Source organism: Mustelus asterias, chromosome 18 (genome assembly GCF_964213995.1).
Source record: "Mustelus asterias chromosome 18, sMusAst1.hap1.1, whole genome shotgun sequence".
NCBI lineage: Eukaryota > Metazoa > Chordata > Chondrichthyes > Carcharhiniformes > Triakidae > Mustelus > Mustelus asterias.
In genome coordinates this window covers 88312737-88332875 of record NC_135818.1, presented here as the reverse complement: position 1 = coordinate 88332875, position 20139 = coordinate 88312737, and the positions used below count along the sequence as shown (strand labels likewise).

General features: G+C 49.3%; 2 protein-coding genes across 2 annotated transcripts in view; both read right to left on the bottom strand.

The window, feature by feature from the left end:
* Positions 1-251: 251 nt before the first annotated feature.
* On the bottom strand, positions 252-12955 carry LOC144507351 (uncharacterized). The gene is made up of 3 exons (XM_078234543.1): positions 12881-12955; positions 11450-11689; positions 252-578 (listed from the first exon to the last, which is right to left on the bottom strand). Exons 1-3 carry the CDS (start codon positions 12887-12889, stop codon positions 336-338), a joined length of 492 nt encoding a protein of 163 aa, XP_078090669.1. The 5' UTR covers positions 12890-12955; the 3' UTR covers positions 252-335.
* Positions 12956-15231: 2276 nt separating this feature from the next.
* LOC144506785 (coiled-coil domain-containing protein 170-like) overlaps positions 15232-20139 on the bottom strand; it is a 74499-nt gene continuing 69591 nt past the window's right edge. The window contains exon 11 of the mRNA XM_078233144.1: positions 15232-15252. Within this exon, the coding sequence (XP_078089270.1) occupies positions 15232-15252 (21 nt within the window). The remainder of the gene's footprint in view (positions 15253-20139) is intronic.

Here is a 20139-nt window from a genome sequence, read left to right as displayed (position 1 = left end):
GGGGGTACAGATTTTGGCAGGGTGAGGTACAGAGGCTGAGGTGGGGTAAGAGAGACTGGCAGGGGGTAACAGAGGTTGGGAGGGGTACAAAGGCTGGGAGGGGTACAGAGGTTGGGGGGGTACAGAGGCTGGGGGTAACAGAGGCTGGGAGGGGTACAGAGGTTGGGGGGGTACAGAGGCTGGGGGTAACAGGCTGGGAGGGGTACAGAGGCTGGGGGGTACAAAGGTTGGCTGGGGGGGGGGGGGTACAGTGGCTGGTGAGGGATACAGAGGCTGCAATCTATGTCGGAATTAAATAGGGCTGTCCTGTTGTACTCCCTGAGCAGAGAGCTGGGTTAAGGCCTGCGCTGGCCCCAGTTGGAAGGAAAGCTGTGCGTGGGCTGGGACCCCAGGTATCTGACTCCATTTCTGTCGCTGCTCCCTTGCAGTGAGCTGTCCGAGTGGAATAATTTTGGGCTGCGGCTTCTCTGGGCTTCCACAAGGCCCTTCAACTGATGGTAGACCTTCTCATCAGGAACGGCCATGCTGTTTGTGTCAAATCCCAAAGCCCTTGTTACAAACTCCCGGAAATCCACCAACTGCAAAAAAAAACACTGACATCAGACTTGGCCGAAGGTCAGAGATCATTGCTCTTTCTAACTCATTCTCAGAGGTAAGCGTCATGGGCAAGACTGGCACTTCTTAAGAGAAGGTGGTGATGTCCTTCAACTTGTCCCGTTGTGGTCGTTTGGTCCAATTATTCTTCATAATTTGCAATTTGTCAGTGCAACAGAGGGCCGAAGGGCCTGTTGCTGTGCTGTAATTTTCTTTGTTCTTTGTTTTTACTCCGACACAGAAAGAAGCTTGCATTAAGTTGATCTTTCTCTACACCCTAGCTATGACTGTAACACTACATTCCGCACTCTCTCCTTTCCTTCTCTATGAACGGTATGCTTTGTCTGTATAGCGCGCAATAAACTGTATCACTGATATCCTAAATACATGTGACAATAATAAATCAAATCAAATCAAAAGCTAGCTGTTTAATGAGTATCTAGTGGGGGGGTAGGTCTATTTTATTCCCAAGGTTTAAAATATTGCAGGAACCAGTGGCAAGTTTAATTAAATATGTAACAAAGGAAAATAAATGACTGAGTGAAATATATAAGTTGTTATTTAAAGCACATTAAGGATGGCAGGAGAGGTGATAGATATATCAAGGCTGCAGCATGTGGGAACCCCTGGACGCCAGTGTGATCCACAGCAAAGACATCTGGAGTGAGTGTCTGTCCCTCAAGGAACTCCGCCCCAGAGTCAGGGCGCTGAAGAAGGAACTGCAGCCACTGTGACGCGGTAAGGAATGGGGCAGTTACCCGGGAACTTGATACCCGGAGATGGTCACACCCCTTAGGGTAGAGTCTTCTGATTTGGTCAGTGGTGAGGGACGGGAGGGTGTGGCTGTGAGCGAGGAGGGTAAGGAGACCCAGAGGACAGGAAGGCAGGAGCCTCTGCTTGGCAACTGTGAGGGTTTTCTCGGCTTGCTTGGAGGAGAGGGGGGGCTGCAGGGTCGATGAGCAGACTGACCATGGCACTGTGGTACAGAAAGCCACTCAGATGGGGTGGGGAGCAAAAAGGAATGTACTGTAGAATGGGGATTGTTTTGAAGTTTTTTAAAGTTTATTTATTAGTCACAAGTAGGCTTACATTCACACTGCAATGAAGTTACTGTGAAAATCCCCCAGTCGCCACACTCCGGTGCCTGTTCGGGTCCACTGAGGGAGAATTTAGCACGGCCAATGCACCCTAACCAGCACATCTTTCAGACTGTGGGAGGAAACCAGAGCACCCGGAGGAAACCCACGGGGAGAACGTGCAAGCTCCACACAGACAGTGACCCAAACCAGGAATTGAACCTGGGTCCCTGGCGCTGTGTGGCAGTTGTGCTAACCATTGTACCACCGTGCCTCCCACCCCTGCTCTTTGCAGAGTTGAGCAAGAGTCCAGACAGTTGTGTTGCCTGCCTGCTGCCAGGGTTCAGGACATCTGCTCAGGGCTGGAGGAGAACTTGTGGGAGGGGGGAGGATCCATTCGCCATGGTCTATGTAGGTACCAATGACATTGGTAGGACAAGGAAAGAGGTTCTGCATTGTCAGTATGAGGAGTTAGACAGCAAATTAAGAAGCAGGACCTCAAAGGTGACATTCTCTGGATTATTACCTGAGCTACATGAAAATTGGCACAGTCCAAATAATCTCAGAGAGGTGACTACGTGGCTCAGAGGTTGGTGTGGGAGAAGTGGGTTCAGTCTGTGGGACACTGGCACCAGTACTGGGGATAGTGGGGCTGTATTCTAGGGATGATCTACCTGAATCATATAACGACCAGTGTTCTATCAGCTGCATAACTAGGGAAGTAGAGAGGAACTTAAACTAAAGAGTGGGGGTAAGGGATCAAATTTGGGACAAATCAAACAGTAGAAGCAAGGCAAGAGAGAAAGGGATTAATATGGGAAACAGAACATGACAGGAAAGGACAGGGAATACAAAGATCTAAGAGTAAATCAGCAGCTGGGGCTAGAGATGACAAAAATAAAGGGATAAAACTAAAGGCGCTCTATCTGAATGCGCGCAACATTCAAAATAAAACAGATGAACTGATAGAATCATAGAAACCCTACAGTGCAGAAAGAGGCCATCTGGCCCATCGAGTCTGCACCGACCACAATCCCACCCAGGCCCTACCCCCATATCCCTACATATTTTACCCGCTAATCCCTCTAACCTACACATCTCAGGACACTAAGGGGCAATTTTAGCATGGCCAATCAACCTGACCCGCACATCTTTGGACTGTGGGAGGAAACCGGAGCACCCGGAGGAAACCCATGCAGACACGGGGAGAATGTGCAAACTCCACACAGGCAGTGACCCAAACCGGGAATCGAACCCAGGTCCCTGGAGCTGTGAAGCAGCAGTGCTAACCACTGTGCTACCGTGCCACCTTTGATAGGGCAAATAAAAATAAAGATGCATGATCTGATAGCCATTAAATGGAGGGAGACAGAAAGCATGTTAGGAAAACAAAGGTTATTTTGAGGGATTTATATTTGTATTAATAAACATTAGAAATAAGGTACAGTTTTAAGGGTGTTTGTTCTGTGGAAGGAAGGATAAAACCTAGAGTTAAATTTGTGCTGGACAAAGGTGTTTGGATGTGTGGGGGTTTGACCAGTTCCAACTGTATTTCTATTGTACTATGCGGGTGTTGCTTAGCAACTGGAGGCACTTTTAAGGTCCTTGGTCTTAGTTTAGGTGGATTTGTTTGCAGTTGGAGACAGGACACCAGAGAATGAGCATCTCTCAACTCCAGAATAAAGATTGGACAGGCTGGGAGCTGCAAAGAGGCAAGCTTCCAAAACAAAAGTTACATTCCAGATAACCAGGAAATTGGGACAGAACAAATGTCTTAAGACAACTGAAATTAAAAGAACAGAGACCAAGGTATTGTTCAGAAGAGTTCAAGGAAGAGTAAGCAAAGTGTTCAGAGTTCAAGAGACAATTGCAGTCTATACGGTATAAGTATATCGTTTCGGATACTGTGGCGGGGGGATGACCCTCCAGGGATAAGCCACGGTGACCAGGTCACTGGCACGGAATCGGGCTCTGTGGCTCAGAGGGGAACCAGGAGAGCAATAGTAGTGGGGGATGAAATGGTTAGAGGCACAGACAGGCGGTTCTGTGGGCGTGAATGAGACTCCAGGATGGTAGTCTGCCTCCCTGGTGCCGGGGTCCTGGATGTCTCTGAGCGGGTAGGAAGTATCCTAAAAAAGGCGGATAACCAGACAGACGTCATTGTCCACATTGGTGCAAATGACGAAGGCAGAAAGAGCAGGGAGGTCCTGCGAGAGCAATTCAGGGAGTTGGGTAGTAGGCTAAAAAGCAGGGCCTCCAGGGTAGCGATCTCTGGACTACTCCCAGTGCCGCAAGCTAGTGAGGCTCGGAACAGGGAGATTGTACAGCTGAACGCGTGGCTAAAGGACTGGTGCAGGAGAGAGGGTTTCAAATTCGTGGATCACTGGGAAGTCTTCAAGAGAGGATGGCACCTGTACGAGAAGAACGGGTTGCACCTAAACTGGAGGGGCACGAATATCCTAGCTGGGAGTTTTGCTAGTGTGGTTCGGGTGGGTTTAAACTAATGTGGCAGGGGGGTGGGGATCAGAACAATAGGTCAATAAGCATAGAGGCTGGGGACGAGGTTGGGGCCAAGACAAGGCTATCTAAGAGGAAGAGCATTCTGGGGGAGGATGACCTCAGTGGGCCTGGAGGTCTGGAGTGCATCTGCTTCAATGCAAGGAGCGTCACGGGCAAGACAGACAAGCTTAGAGCCTTAATGCTTGCGCAGAACTTGGATGTGGTTGCAGTGACGGAGACTTGGTTAAAAGAAGGACAGGACTGGCAGTTGAATATTCCGGGGTATAAGAGTTTTAGGCGAGACCGAGGAGGGGTGGGGGAGTAGCAACGCTGGCTAGGGAGCATATTACAGCGGTACAGAGGGTGGACAATATGGAAGGGTCAGGTAACGAGTCACTGTGGGTGGAGCTCAGAAACAGGAAGGGCGCAGTCACTATGCTGGGGGTATACTACAGGCCCCCCAACAGCCCATGGGAAGTTGAGGAACAGATATGTAAGGAGATTCTGGACAGGTGCAGAAAAAATAGGCTTGTTGTAGTGGGAGATTTTAATTTCCCTTGTATAGACTGGAAATCGCTTAGGGCTGGGGGCCTGGGACGGGGAAGAATTTATAAAATGCGTACAGGAAGATTCTTTGGAACAATATGTTGACAGTCCAACTAGAGAGGGGGCTATACTGGACCAAGTACTGGGGAATGAGCCCGGTCAGGTCATCAAAGTTGCAGTCAGGGAACATGTGGGGGACTAGTGGGGCGGCACGGTAGCACAGTGGTTAGCACTGCTGCTTCACAGCTCCAGGGTCCTGGGTTCAATTCCCGGCTTGGGTCACTGTCTGTGTGGAGTTTGCACATTCTCCTCGTGTCTGCGTGGGTTTCCTCCGGGTGCTCCGGTTTCCTCCCACAGTCCAAAGATGTGCGGGTTAGGTTGATTGGCCATGCTAAAATTGCCCTTAGTGTCCTGGGATGCGTAGGTTAGAGGGATTGGTGGGTAAATATGTAGGGATATGGGGGTAGGGCCTGGCTGTGGTTGTGGTCGGTGCAGACTCGATGGGCCGAATGGCCTCTTTCTGTACTGTAGGGTTTCTAAGATTCTAAGATGTGGCAAACAGTGACCACAATTCTGTAAACTTTAGGATAGTAATGGAAAAAGATGAGTGTTGTTCTATGGGTAAGGTACTGAATTGGGGGAAGGCTAACTACAGCCGGATTAGGCAGGATTTGGTGGCTGTTGATTGGGAGAGGCTGTTCGAGGATAAATCCACATCTGGCATGTGGGAGTCTTTTAAGGAGCACTTGCTAGGACTGCAGGACAGGCATGTGCCTGTAAAGAGGAAGGATAGGATAACCAGTGAAATTGTGGGACTAATCAAAAAGAAAAAAGAGGCATACATGAGGTCCAGGCAGCTAAAAACAGATGGAGCACTGGAGGAATACAGAGAAAGTAGAAAAGAACTCAAACAGGGAGTTAGAAGGGCAAAAAGGGGTCACGAAATGTCCTTGGCAGACAGGATTAAGAAGAATCCTAAGGCATTTTATACATACGTTAGGAACAAGAAGGTTGTTAGGAAAAGAATCGGACCTCTCAGGGACAAAGGAGGGGAATTATGCTTAGAACCAAAGGAAGTAGGAGAGATCCTAAACAAATACTTTGCATCAGTATTCACAAAGGAGAGGGACATGTTGACTGGTATTGTCTCAGAGAGATGTGTTGAACCGTTAGAAAAAATCTCAATTACATGGGAGGAAGTGTTAGGTTTTCCAGGAAACATTAAGACAGACAAATCCCCAGGCCGGATGGCATCTATCCTAGACTCCTCAGGGAGGCGAGAGATGCAATTGCTGGGCCTCTAACAGAAATCTTTGTCTCTTCACTGGACACAGGTGAGGTCTCAGAGGATTGGAGGATAGCAAATGTGGTCCCGTTATTTAAGAAGGGTAGCAAGGATAACCCGGGTAATTATAGGCCGGTGAGCTTGACGTCCGTGGTAGGGAAATTGTTGGAGAAGATTCTTAGAGATACGATATATGCGCATTTAGAACTGAATAATCTCATTGGCGATAGACAGCATGGCTTTGTACGAGGGAGGTCATGCCTCACAAATTTGGTTGAGTTTTTTGAGGCGGTGACAAAAACGATTGACGGGGGAAGGGCCGTGGATGTCGTCTATATGGATTTTAGTAAAGCGTTTGACAAGGTCCCTCATGGCAGGCTGGTGCAAAAGGTTAAATCTCACGGGATAAAAGGTGAGCTAGCTAGATGGGTGGAGAACTGGCTTAGCCATAGAAGACAGAGGGTAACAGTGGAGGGGTCTTTTTCCGGTTGGAGGTCTCTGACTAGTGGTGTTCCACAGGGCTCTGTACTGGGACCTCTGCTGTTTGTGATATATATAAATGATTTGGAGGAAGATGTAACTGGTGTGATCAGTAAGTTTGCGGACGACACGAAGATTGGTGGAGTTTGCGGATGGTGATGAACATTGTCAGAGAATACAGCAAGATATAGATAGGCTGGAACATTGGGCGGAGAAATGGCAGATGGAATTTAATCCAGATAAATGCGAAGTGATGCATTTCGGTAGATCTAATGTAAGGGGGAGCTATACAATAAATGGTAGAACCATCAGGAGTATAGACACACAGAGGGACCTGGATGTACAAGTCCACAGATCCTTAAAGGTGGCAGCACAGGTGGAGGGGGTGGTGAAGAAGGCATATGGCATGCTTGCCTTTATTGGACGGGGCATAGAATATAAAAGTTGGCATATGATGTTGCGGCTGTATAGAACGTTGGTTAGGCCACATTTGGAATACTGCGTCCAGTTCTGGTCGCCACACTACCAGAAGGACGTGGAGGTTTTGGAGAGAGTACAGAGAAGGTTTACCAGGATGTTGCCTGGTATGGAGGGTCTTAGCTATGAGGAGAGATTGGGTAAACTGGGGTTGTTCTCCCTGGAAAGACGGAGGATGAGGGGCGACCTAATAGAGGTGTATAAAATTATGAAGGGCATAGATAGGGTGAACAGTGGGAAGCTTTTTCCCAGGTTGGAGGTGACGAACACAAGGGGTCACGGGTTCAAGGTGAGGGGGGCAAGGTTCAACACAGATGTCAGGGGGACGTATTTTACACAGAGGGTGGTGGGGGCCTGGAATGCACTGCCAAGCAAGGTGATTGAGGCGGACATGCTGGGATCGTTTAAGACTTATCTAGATGACCACATGAACAGACTGGGAATAGAGGGATACAAAAGTATGGTCTAGTGGGCACATGAGCGGCGCAGGCTTGGAGGGCCGAAGGGCCTGTTCCTGTGCTGTATTGTTCTTTGTTCTTTGTTCAGTATCCAAGTGGGAAAGCAGGCTTTAGGGGTAAATCAAATGTTTGATCCATTTCGATCGAGTCTAGAATCGATAGTTAAAACAATTGTGAACAGTTTGTCCAACAGTCAAGACAAAGGAATCCTAAAGGGGATGGTGTAAATCCTGGATACTGGATTTGTTGTTAAAAGTGGAGTGGAAGCTTTGTTTAAGAATCATTTGGAAAATCTGGACTGGATTTCGGAATGCAAGCCACTAATGGAAAGCATTATTGTGAAAGAAGATTTTAAGGAGTATTTTTGGGAGTGGAGTTTGGAAACTCTCATGTGACAATCATCTGGGGAGATTCTGGGGGAGAAATCCACAGGCATTTATTTAAGGTTCAGAATGGAGAGTGTATTTAATCACTGCCAATCTGTGTGCTTGAAGGGACTTTGTGTTATTGAGACGGTTGTAGCTTAAGGTGCACTTTGTGATCCATGTTAATCTTAAAATATGTGTGTATTTGTTAAACTAAGGGGGGAGTAAAGAAGCATTGTATCATAATCTAATTTTTCCTTGTTAGAACTAATCACAGTCCTGTGACTCTGTTCCTCCATGTTTTTAAAAAGAAAGTAAATGTTACGGACTTTTGAGCCAGCGTTTCTTGCCCATCCCCAATTAGCCTTGAATTGAGCAGTTTCAGGTATGAGACAACCACATTGCTGTGGCTCTGGAGTCACATGTCAGCCAGGCCAGGTAAGGATGGCAGATTTCCCTCCCTAAAGGACATTGTTGTTTTTACAACAATCGATGATAGTTTCATGGTCACTGTTACTGAGGCTGGCCTTCCATTCCAGATTTATGAACTGAATTCAAGTTCCACCAGCTGCCGTAGTGGGACTTGAACTGGTGTCTCCCCCAGAGCATTAGTCTGCACCTCTGGATTACTCGTCAGGTGACATTTTATCTAAGCCTTGGGGCTCAGTCAAAAAGCTAGCTTGTAATGAGCATCTTAGAGTCATAGAGGTTTACAGCATGGAAACAGGCCCTTTGGCCCAACTTGTCCATGCCGCTCTTTTTTTTTAAACCTCTAAGCTAATCCCAATTGCCCGCATTTGGCCCATATCCCTCTATACCCATCTTACCCATGTAACTGTCTAAATTCTTTTTTAAAAGACAAAATTGTACCCGCCTCTACTACTACTTCTGGCAGTTTGTTCCAGACACTCACCACCCTCTGCGTGAAAAAATTGCCCCTCTGGACACTTTTGTATCTCTCCCCTCTCACCTTAAACCTATGCCCTTTAGTTTTAGACTCCCCTACCTTTGAGAAAAGATATTGACTATCTACCTTGTCTATGCCCCTCATTATTTTATAGACCTCTATAAGGTCACCCGTCAGCCTCCTACACTCCAGAGAAAAAAGTCCCAGTCTATCCAGCCTCTCCTTATAACTCAATCCATCAAGTCCCAGTAGCATCCGAGTAAATCTTTTCTGCACTCTTTCTAGTTTAATAATATCCTTTCTATAATAGGGTGACCAGAACTGCACACAGTATTCCAAGTGTGGCCTTACCAATGTCTTGTACAACTTCAACAAGACGTCTGAACTCCTGTATTCAATGTTCTTAAAGGAGGCGAGAGGCAGAGAGAGAATGAAGAGGTTTAAAAACAAGAATAAGAATTTTTTAATTGAAGCTTTGCCACATCAGGAGTGAGTAGAGGCTGAGTGTTAATAGAGGCTGTCAGGCTGACCTGGAGAGCATTGGAATAGTCAAATGTGGAGGGATTGAAAATAACACAAATGGCCCCTCACAAACTCACCTGTCTCTCTCTTCGTGCCACCTCCTGCAGCACTCGCTTTGTGGAGCGGAGCTCATTCCCCAGGGCTGTCAGTGTGTTGTGTGTCTGCTCATTCCTCTCCCAGGCCCCATGCTCTGCCTGGTCCAGCTCCGATCTCAGGGTTACCACCTTCTCAGCTGCCTTCTCCTTTATTGCCTCCAGTTTTTCCAGGGATTCGCTCAACCTCTCGATCGTCCTGCTCTGTTCGCGGGTTGCTGCCTTTGGGAAGATTACCAGCTGAGAGGATCTATTTGCAATCCAGCTTTCCCTCCAAGGGCACAGTGGATAAATAACCCTCCCCTGCCCACTGAGGCACTGACTCACAGAGGCTACAAAGGCTGCTCTGACAGCTCAGCCTCCGTTGTGTACTTGCACACGCTGAACCACATTTGGTGGACCAGTTTTGAGCCCCTGGTAAGTGTTTATTTGTGTGTGTGTACACATGGGTATTCTAACACAAATCCTTCATGGGATATGGGCATCATTGGCAAGGCCAGTATGTAGTACCCATCCCTGATTATCCTGGAACTGAGTGTCTCGCTCGGCCACTTCAGGGGGCAGTTAAGAGTCAACCATAATGCTGCAGGTTGGGAGTCACATGTAGACCATTCCAGGTGACTTCCTCCAGTGAATCAGATGGGTTTCTCTGACAACAAATGATTGCCGTCACTGGGAATAACTTCAATTCCAGATTTATAATTGAATTCTAAATTCCGCCAGTGACCATTCTGGGATTGAATCCTGTGTCTGGGTTTCCAGAGCCTGGCCTCTGGATTACTCATCCTGTGACATTACCACTAAACCACCACCATCCTAACATATCCGTCATTGTTTTAATGTAATAAACACAGCAAGATCCCACACTCAGCAATGTGAGAATGATCAGAGCAGCCAGGTTTACTGAGGTCGACAGATATTGACCCAGGCACTGGGGAGAACTCACCGGCTCTTCAAGACAGCACCCTTGGGATTGTTCACACACGAATGGGCCGATGGGCCTCAGTTTCATATTTAGTTGGAAAGACGGCGCCTCCAGCAGTGCAGCACTCCATCAGAGCTGTATTGGAAATTTCTGTGCTCAGGTCTCGAGAGTGGGATTAGATCCCATGATCTAAGTGCGTGGTGATTATTTTGGGAGGACAAATTCAAATGTGGATTACAGGGTCAACGGCAGGGTTCTGAGGAATGTGGAGGAACAGAGAGATCTTGGAGTTCATATCCATAGATCTCTGAAGGTTGCCACTCAAGTGGATAGAGCTGTGAAGAAGGCCTATAGTGTGTTAGCGTTTATTAACAGGGGGCTGGAGTTTAAGAGCCGTGGGGTTATGCTGCAACTGTACAGGACCTTGGTGAGACCACATTTGGAATATTGTGTGCAGTTCTGGTCACCTCACTATAAGAAGGATGTGGAAGCATTGGAGAGAGTGCAAAGGAGATTTACCAGGATGCTGCCTGGTTTGGAGGGTAGGTCTTATGAGGAAAGGTTGAGGGAGCTGGGGCTTTCCTCTTCAGAGCGGAGGAGGTTGAGAGGCGACTTAATAGAGGTTTATAAGATGATGAGGGGGATAGATAGAGTGGACATTCAGAGGCTATTTCCTCGGGTGGATGTAGCTGTTACTAGGGGGCATAACTATAAGGTTCATGGTGGGAGATATAGGATATAGAATGTCCGAGATAGGTTCTTTACTCAGAGAGTGGTTGGGGTGTGGAATGAACTGCCTGCTGTGATAGTGGAGTCAGACACTTTAGGAACTTTCAAGCGGTTATTGGATAGGCACATGGAGCACACCAGGATGATAGGGAGTGGGATAGCTTGATCTGGGTTTCAGACAAAGCTCGGCACAACATCGAGGGCCGAAGGGCCTGTACTGTGCTGTACTGTTCTATGTTCTATCTCTGATGTGTGTTTATGAATGTGTGTGGGATCATGTTGAGAATCTAATCCACAAAACCCAATAGGATCCCCACTCCCCACAGGATATCCCCTTCCTGCAGGATTTCCATTCCCTGCAGAATCCCCCCTCCCTCAGGATACCTCACTCCCTGCAGGATCCTCGCTCCCTGTAGGATCCGCACTCCCTGCAGAATCCCCATTCCCCACAGCATCCCCGCTGGATCCCTAGTCCGTGTATAGATGACACTCACTTTAAGTGTGGTGATCTCAGCACACTTTGCTCTCAGGTTGCGGTTGGCGATCTTTGCCTCACTTAGCTCTTGCTGCAGTCTCTGTACTTGCTGCTGGAGTTTGGACAGAGCTTTGTCCTTTTCCCCACGTCCAGCTGCATTCTCCAGGTCTGGTATCCTCGCCTCTAACTGCTTCAGTTTGGCAGTCAGGAGGTCAATCTGATGTTTGCTGCTAGCCAGCTTCTCTCTTTGAGAAGTTACCTGTCAGACAGAAAGCCGATGATGTGACTGACACAACCACAATATTTACAAAGCACAGAAACTAGCCATTCAGTATAACCAACTCTTGAAGCATTTACCCTCCACATAGACAAATCGTCTGAATCACATTTACCCATGTTAATTTTTTTAATTCTTTCATGGGACATGGGCATCGCTGTTTAAACCAACATTTAATACCCATTCTCAACTGCCCCTTGAGAAGGTGGTGGTGAGCTGCCTTCTTGAACCCGCTGCTGTCCACGTGGTGTAGGTACACCCACAGTGCTGTTAGGGAGGGAATCCCAGGATTTTAGAACATAGAAACATAGAAAAACTATAGCACAAACAGGCCCTTCGGCCCACAAGTTGCGCCGGTCATGTCCCTACCTACCTAGGCTTATATATAGGCCTACCTATAACCCTCAATCCTATTAAGTCCCATGTACTCATCCAGAAGTCTCTTAAAAGACCCTATCGAGTTTGCCTCCACCACCATTGACGGCAGCCGATTCCACTCACCCACCACCCTCTGAGTGAAAAACTTACCCCTGACATCTCCTCTGTACCTACTCCCCAGCACCTTAAACCTGTGTCCTCTCGTAGCAGCCATTTCAGCCCTGGGAAAAAGCCTCTGAGAATCCACCCGATCTATACCACTCAACATCTTGTACACCTCTATCAGGTCACCTCTCATCCTTCGTCTCTCCAAGGAGAAAAGACCGAGCTCCCTCAACCTATCCTCATGAGGCATGCCACCCATGACCCAGTGACAGTGAGGGAACAGCAGGATGGTGAGTGGCTTGGAGGGGAACCTACACATGGTGATGTTCCCATGTGTTTGGTGCTCTTGCCCTTCTAGATGGTAGTGGTTGTGGGTTTGGAAGGTGCTGCCTAAGGACTGAACACTGTCCATTGGTGGTGGAGCGAGTGGGTGTTTAAGGTGGTGAATGGGGTACCAATCAAGTGAGCTGCTTTGTCCTGGATGGTCTTGTTGGTGCTGCACTCATCCAGGCAAGTGGAGAGCATTCTATCACACTCCTGACTTGTGCCTTGTAGATGGTGGGCCGGCTTTGGAGAGTCAGGAGGTGAGTGTCTGTCAGCTACGTCCTTGTGGACAAACCAGCTCCATCAGGAATGGAATTACTCAGCACAGCCGTTTCTGCCAAGCTGTTTACAACATTTAGCAGGTACCAGATTCATTAGATGAGTGAGGAAGTATATCCTCACACTTACAGCCTCACACTCCGAGCCTCACACTCCGAGCCTCACACTCACAGCCTCACACTCACAGCCTCACACTCACAGCCTCACACTCACAGCCTCACACTCACAGCCTCACACTCCGAGCCTCACACGCGGCCCCTCACACTCGGCCCCTCACACTTGGCCCCTCACACTCGACCCCTCACACTCGACCCCTCACACTCGACCCCTCACACTCCGAGCCTCACACTCCGAGCCTCACACTCCGAGCCTCACACGCGGCCCCTCACACTCAGCCCCTCACACTCGACCCCTCACACTCGACCCCTCACACTCCGAGCCTCACACTCCGAGCCTCACACTCCGAGCCTCACACTCGGCCCCTCACACTCGACCCCTCACACTCCGAGCCTCACACTCCGAGCCTCACACTCGGCCCCTCACACTCCGAGCCTCACACTCCGAGCCTCACACTCGGCCCCTCACACTCGGCCCCTCACACTCCGAGCCTCACACTCCGAGCCTCACACTCGGCCCCTCACACTCGGCCCCTCACACTTGGCCCCTCACACTCGACCCCTCACACTCGACCCCTCACACTCGACCCCTCACACTCCGAGCCTCACACTCCGAGCCTCACACTCCGAGCCTCACACGCGGCCCCTCACACTCGGCCCCTCACACTCGACCCCTCACACTCCGAGCCTCACACTCCGAGCCTCACACTCCGAGCCTCACACTCCGAGCCTCACACTCGGCCCCTCACACTCGACCCCTCACACTCCGAGCCTCACACTCCGAGCCTCACACTCGGCCCCTCACACTCCGAGCCTCACACTCCGAGCCTCACACTCGGCCCCTCACACTCGGCCCCTCACACTCCGAGCCTCACACTCCGAGCCTCACACTCGGCCCCTCACACTCCGAGCCTCACACTCCGAGCCTCACACTCCGAGCCTCACACTCTGAGCCTCACACTCGGCCCCTCACACTCGGCCCCTCACACTCCGAGCCTCACACTCGACCCCTCACACTCCGAGCCTCACACTCCGAGCCTCACACTCGGCCCCTCACACTCGGCCCCTCACACTCGGCCCCTCACACTCCGAGCCTCACACTCACGGCCCCTCACACTCACGGCCCCTCACACTCACGGCCCCTCACACTCACAGCCTCACACTCACAGCCTCACACTCACAGCCTCACACTCACAGCCTCACACTCACAGCCTCACACTCACAGCCTCACACTCACAGCCTCACACTCACAGCCTCACACTCACAGCCTCACACTCACAGCCTCACACTCACAGCCTCACACTCACAGCCTCACACTCCGAGCCTCACACTCGGCCCCTCACACTCGACCCCTCACACTCCGAGCCTCACACTCCGAGCCTCACACTCGGCCCCTCACACTCCGAGCCTCACACTCCGAGCCTCACACTCGGCCCCTCACACTCGGCCCCTCACACTCCGAGCCTCACACTCCGAGCCTCACACTCGGCCCCTCACACTCCGAGCCTCACACTCCGAGCCTCACACTCCGAGCCTCACACTCGGCCCCTCACACTCGGCCCCTCACACTCGGCCCCTCACACTCCGAGCCTCACACTCGACCCCTCACACTCCGAGCCTCACACTCCGAGCCTCACACTCGGCCCCTCACACTCGGCCCCTCACACTCGGCCCCTCACACTCCGAGCCTCACACTCACGGCCCCTCACACTCACGGCCCCTCACACTCACGGCCCCTCACACTCACAGCCTCACACTCACAGCCTCACACTCACAGCCTCACACTCACAGCCTCACACTCACAGCCTCACACTCACAGCCTCACACTCACAGCCTCACACTCACAGCCTCACACTCACAGCCTCACACTCACAGCCTCACACTCAGAGTCCCACACGCAGGAACAGATGTAAAACAGTCTCTTAAAACTTTCATCTTTAAGTGAGGTAAAACTTTTGTTATTCACCTCTGGACACCGTCTCCCCCCACAGATTGGAGCTATCACAGAAACCCAGCCAGAACAACATTCAAAATGTGTTATTTACCTCATCACAACAACCAGTGACTCAATACTCCTGATTAATATGCATTTAGAAACCAGAGCCTTGTATCAGTGATAGCCACCTTGTGCCCACCAATTACTCAGAAAATGTACTGACATTTTCCTCTGTGGTCAATAGTGTATTAAATATCACACCTGCAGCTGTTGTACTGAGTGTGACCCTTTCAGGAAGCACTGCACCCCCCCCCCCCCCCCCCCCCCCCACCCCCCGCTCTCGGTACAGAATGTCAAGCAGACGGTCAAAAAGGAATCTGCTCTGGTCAGGAATTATTCTTGACAAACTACACAGGAAGATTTGAAAATGAGAGATTGTACCAAGGTGGATGGAGGGGGAAAATGATTATTTGGAAAGTACTCAATGTTCTTGGGTAACAAAGTAATTGCTAAGGAGAAGATTGAATCTTATTAAGAGGCTACAGCATCTTTACCAAATGGATTATCCATTGTCAACCCGCTGTCTGTAGAAAATGAGCAAACTAATCGACTGACTTTCACTCTTTCTAAGGCAGACAGTGGCTGTGAGGCCCGGACGCTAGCTCACATCTTTCTGTTCAGGCAAGGCCTTGCTTAGATTAGCTTGTCCTGGTGAAAGCCGTGCTTAGGTCTTACAAATCACCAAAATTGCCACTTACTGTCATCCACTGGACAGTGAATAGAGAGGTTTCTGCATCAGAGCAGCAGGATAGCCGATATCACCAAGAGATTCACCGAGAACTCCTTCTACGACCAGTACAGCACGGGAGTTAGATACAGAGTAAAGCTCCCTCTACACTGTCCCCCATCAAACACTCCCAGGACAGGTACAGCACGGGGTTAGATACAGAGTAAAGCTCCCTCTACACTGTCCCCCATCAAACACTCCCAGGACAGGTACAGCACGGGGTTAGATACAGAGTAAAGCTCCCTCTACACTGTCCCCATCAAACACTCCCAGGACAGGTACAGCACGGGGTTAGATACAGAGTAAAGCTCCCTCTACACTGTCCCCCATCAAACACTCCCAGGACAGGTACAGCACGGGGTTAGGTACAGAGTAAAGCTCCCTCTACACTGTCCCCCATCAAACACTCCCAGGACAGGTACAGCACGGGGTTAGATACAGAGTAAAGCTCCCTCTGCACTGTCCCCATCAAACACTCCCAGGACAGGTACAGCACGGGGTTAGGTACAGAGTAAAGCCTCCTCTACACTGTCCCCATCAAACACTCCCAGGACAGGTACAGCACGGGGTTAGGTACAGAGTAAAGCCTCCTCTACACTGTCCCCATCAAACACTCCCAGGACAGGTACAGCATGGGGTTAGATACAGAGTAAAGCTCCCTCTACACTGTCCCCATCAAACACTCCCAGGACAGTACAGCACGGGGTTAGATACAGAGTAAAGCTCCCTCTACACTGTCCCCCATCAAACACTCCCAGGACAGGAACAGCACGGGGTTAGATACAGAGTAAAGCTCCCTCTACACTGCCCCCCATCAAACACTCCCAGGACAGGTACAGCACGGGGTTAGATACAGAGTAAACCTCCTCCCTCTACACTGTCCCCATCAAATACTCCCAGTACAGATACAGCACGGGGTTAGATACAGAGTAAACCTCCCTCTACACTGTCCCCATCAAACACTGTAAGAGTTTTAACAACATCAGGTTAAAGTCCAACAGGTCTATTTGGTAGCAAATACCATTAGCTTTCGGAGCCCTGCTCCTTCGTCAGATGGAGTGGATATCTGCTCTCAAACAGGGCACAGAGACACAAAATCAAGTTACAGAATACTGATTAGAATACGAATCTTTACAGCTAATCAAGTCTTAAAGATACAGACAATGTGAGTGGAGGGAGCATTAAGCACAGGTTAAAGAGATGTGTATTGTCTCCAGACAGGACAGCCAGTGAGATTCTGCAAGTCCAGGAGGCAAGCTGTGGGGGTTACCGGTAGTGTGACATGAACCCAAGATCCCGGTTTAGGCCGTCCTCATGTGTGCGGAACTTGGCTATCTGTTTCTGCTCAGCGACTCTGAGCTGTCGTGTGTCGTGAAGGCCGCCTTGGAGAATGCTTACCCAAAGATCAGAGGCCGAATGCCCGTGACCGCTGAAGCGTTCTCCAAGGCGGCCTTTGCGACACACGACAGCACAGAGTCGCTGAGCAGAGACTGATAGCCAAGTTCCGCACACATGAGGACGGCCTAAACCGGGATCTTGGGTTCATGTCACACTATCGGTAACCCCCACAGCTTGCCTTCTGGATTTGCAGAATCGCACTGGCTGTCCTGTCTGGAGACAATACACATCTTTTTAACAAAGAACAATACAGCACAGGAACAGGCCCTTCGGCCCTCCAAGCCCGCGCCGCTCATGTGCCCACTAGACCATTCATTTGTATCCCTCTATTCCCAGTCTGTTCATGTGGCGATCTAGATAAGTCTTAAACGATCCCAGCGTGTCCGCCTCAATCACCTTGCTTGGCAGTGCATTCCAGGCCCCCACCACCCTCTGTGTAAAATACGTCTCCCTGACATCTGTGTTGAACCTTGCCCCCCTCACCTTGAACCCGTGACCCCTTGTGTTCGTCACCTCCAACCTGGGAAAAAGCTTCCCACTGTTCACCCTATCTATGCCCTTCATAATTTTATACACCTCTATTAGGTCGCCCCTCATCCTCCGTCTTTCCAGGGAGAACAACCCCAGTTTACACAATCTCTCCTCATAGCTAAGACCCTCCATACCAGGCAACATCCTGGTAAACCTTCTCTGTACTCTCTCCAAAGCCTCCACGTCTTTCTGGGAGTGTGGCGACCAGAACTGGACGCAGTATTCCAAATGTGGCCTAACCAACGTTCTATACAGCTGCAACATCTTATGCCAACTTTTATATTCTATGCCCCGTCCAATAAAGGCAAGCATGCCATATGCCTTCTTCACCACCCTCTCCGTGCTGCCACCTTTAAGGATCTGTGGACTTGTACACCCAGGTCCCTCTGTGTGTCTATACTCCTGATGGTTCTACCATTTATTGTATAGCTCCCCCTTACATTAGATCTACCAAAATGCATCACTTCGCATTTATCTGGATTAAATTCCATCTGCCATTTCTCCACCCAATGTTCCAGCCTATCTATATCCTGCTGTATTCTCTGACAATGTTCATCACTATCCGCAACTCCAGCAATCTTCGTGTCGTCCGCAAACTTACTGATCACACCAGTTATATCTTCCTCCAAATCATTTATGTATATCACAAACAGCAGAGGTCCCAGTACAGAGCCCTGCGGAACACCACTAGTCACAGACCTCCAACCGGAAAAAGACCCCTCCACTGTTACTCTCTGTCTTCTATGGCTAACACAGTAAGAAGTTTAACAACACCAGGTTAAAGTCCAACAGGTTTATTTGGTAGCAAAAGCCGTGTGGCTTTTGCTACCAAATAAACCTGTTGGACTTTAACCTGGTGTTGTTAAACTTCTTACTGTGTTTACCCCAGTCCAACGCCGGCATCTCCACATCATGACTTCTATGGCTAAGCCAGTTCTCCACCCATCTAGCTAGCTCACCTTTTATCCCGTGAGATTTAACCTTTTGCACCAGCCTGCCATGAGGGACCTTGTCAAACGCTTTACTAAAATCCATATAGACGACATCCACGGCCCTTCCCCTGTCAATCGTTTTTGTCACCTCCTCAAAAAACTCAACCAAATTTGTGAGGCATGACCTCCCTCGTACAAAACCATGCTGTCTATCACTAATGAGATTATTCAGTTCTAAATGCGCATATATCCTATCTCTAAGAATCTTCTCCAACAATTTCCCTGCCACAGACGTCAAGCTCACCGGCCTATAATTACCCGGGTTATTCTTGCTACCCTTCTTAAATAACGGGACCACATTTGCTCTCCTCCAATCCTCTGGGACCTCACCTGTGTCCAGTGAAGAGACAAAGATTTCTGTTAGAGGCCCAGCAATTTCATCTCTTGCCTCCCTGAGGAGTCTAGGATAGATGCCATCCAGCCCTGGGGATTTGTCTGTCTTAATGTTTCCTAAAAAACCTAACACTTCCTCCCATGTAATTGAGATTTTTTCTAACATGTCAACACATCTCTCTAAGACACGACCAGTCAACATGTCCCTCTCCTTTGTGAATACTGATGCAAAGTATTCATTTAGGATCTCTCCTACTTCCTTTGGTTCTAAGCATAATTCCCCTCCTTTGTCCCTGAGAGGTCCGATTCTTTCCCTAACAACCCTCTTGTTCCTAACGTATGTATAAAATGCCTTAGGATTCTCCTTAATCCTGTCTGCCAAGGACATTTCGTGACCCTTTTTGCCCTTCTAACTCCCTGTTTGAGTTCTTTTCTACTTTCTCTGTATTCCTCCAGTGCTCCATCTGTTTTTAGCTGCGTGGACCTCATGTATGCCTCTTTTTTCTTTTTGATTAGACCCACAATTTCACTGGTTATCCACGGCTCTCGAATCCTACCTTTCCTATCTTTCCTCTTTACAGGCACATGCCTATCCTGCAGTCCTATCAACTGCTCCTGAAAAGACTCCCACATACCAGATGTGGATTTACCCTCGAACAGCCTCTCCCAATCAACAGCCACCAAATCCTGCCTAATCCGGCTGTAGTTAGCCTTCCCCCAATTCAGTACCTTACCCATAGGACAACACTCATCTCTTTCCATTACTATCCTAACGTTTACAGAATTGTGGTTACAATGTGCCTAATGCTCCCTCCACTCACATTGTCTGTATCTTTAAGACTTGATTAGCTGTAAAGATTCGCATTCTAATCAGTATTCTGTAACTTGATTTTGTGTCTCTGTGCCCTGTTTGAGAGCACATTTCCACTCCATCTGACGAAGGAGCAGGGCTCCGAAAGCGAATGGTATTTGCTACCAAATAAACCTGTTGGACTTTAACCTGGTGTTGTTAAAACTCTTACTGTATTTACCCCAGTCCAACGCCGGCATCTCCACATCATGCCTATCAAACACTCCCAGGACAGGTACAGCACGGGGTTAGATACAGAGTAAAGCTCCCTCGACACTGTCCCCCATCAAACACTCCCAGGACAGGGACAGCACGGGGTTAGATACAGAGTAAAGCTCCCTCTACACTGTCCCCATCAAACACTCCCAGGACAGGGACAGCACGGGGTTAGATACAGAGTAAA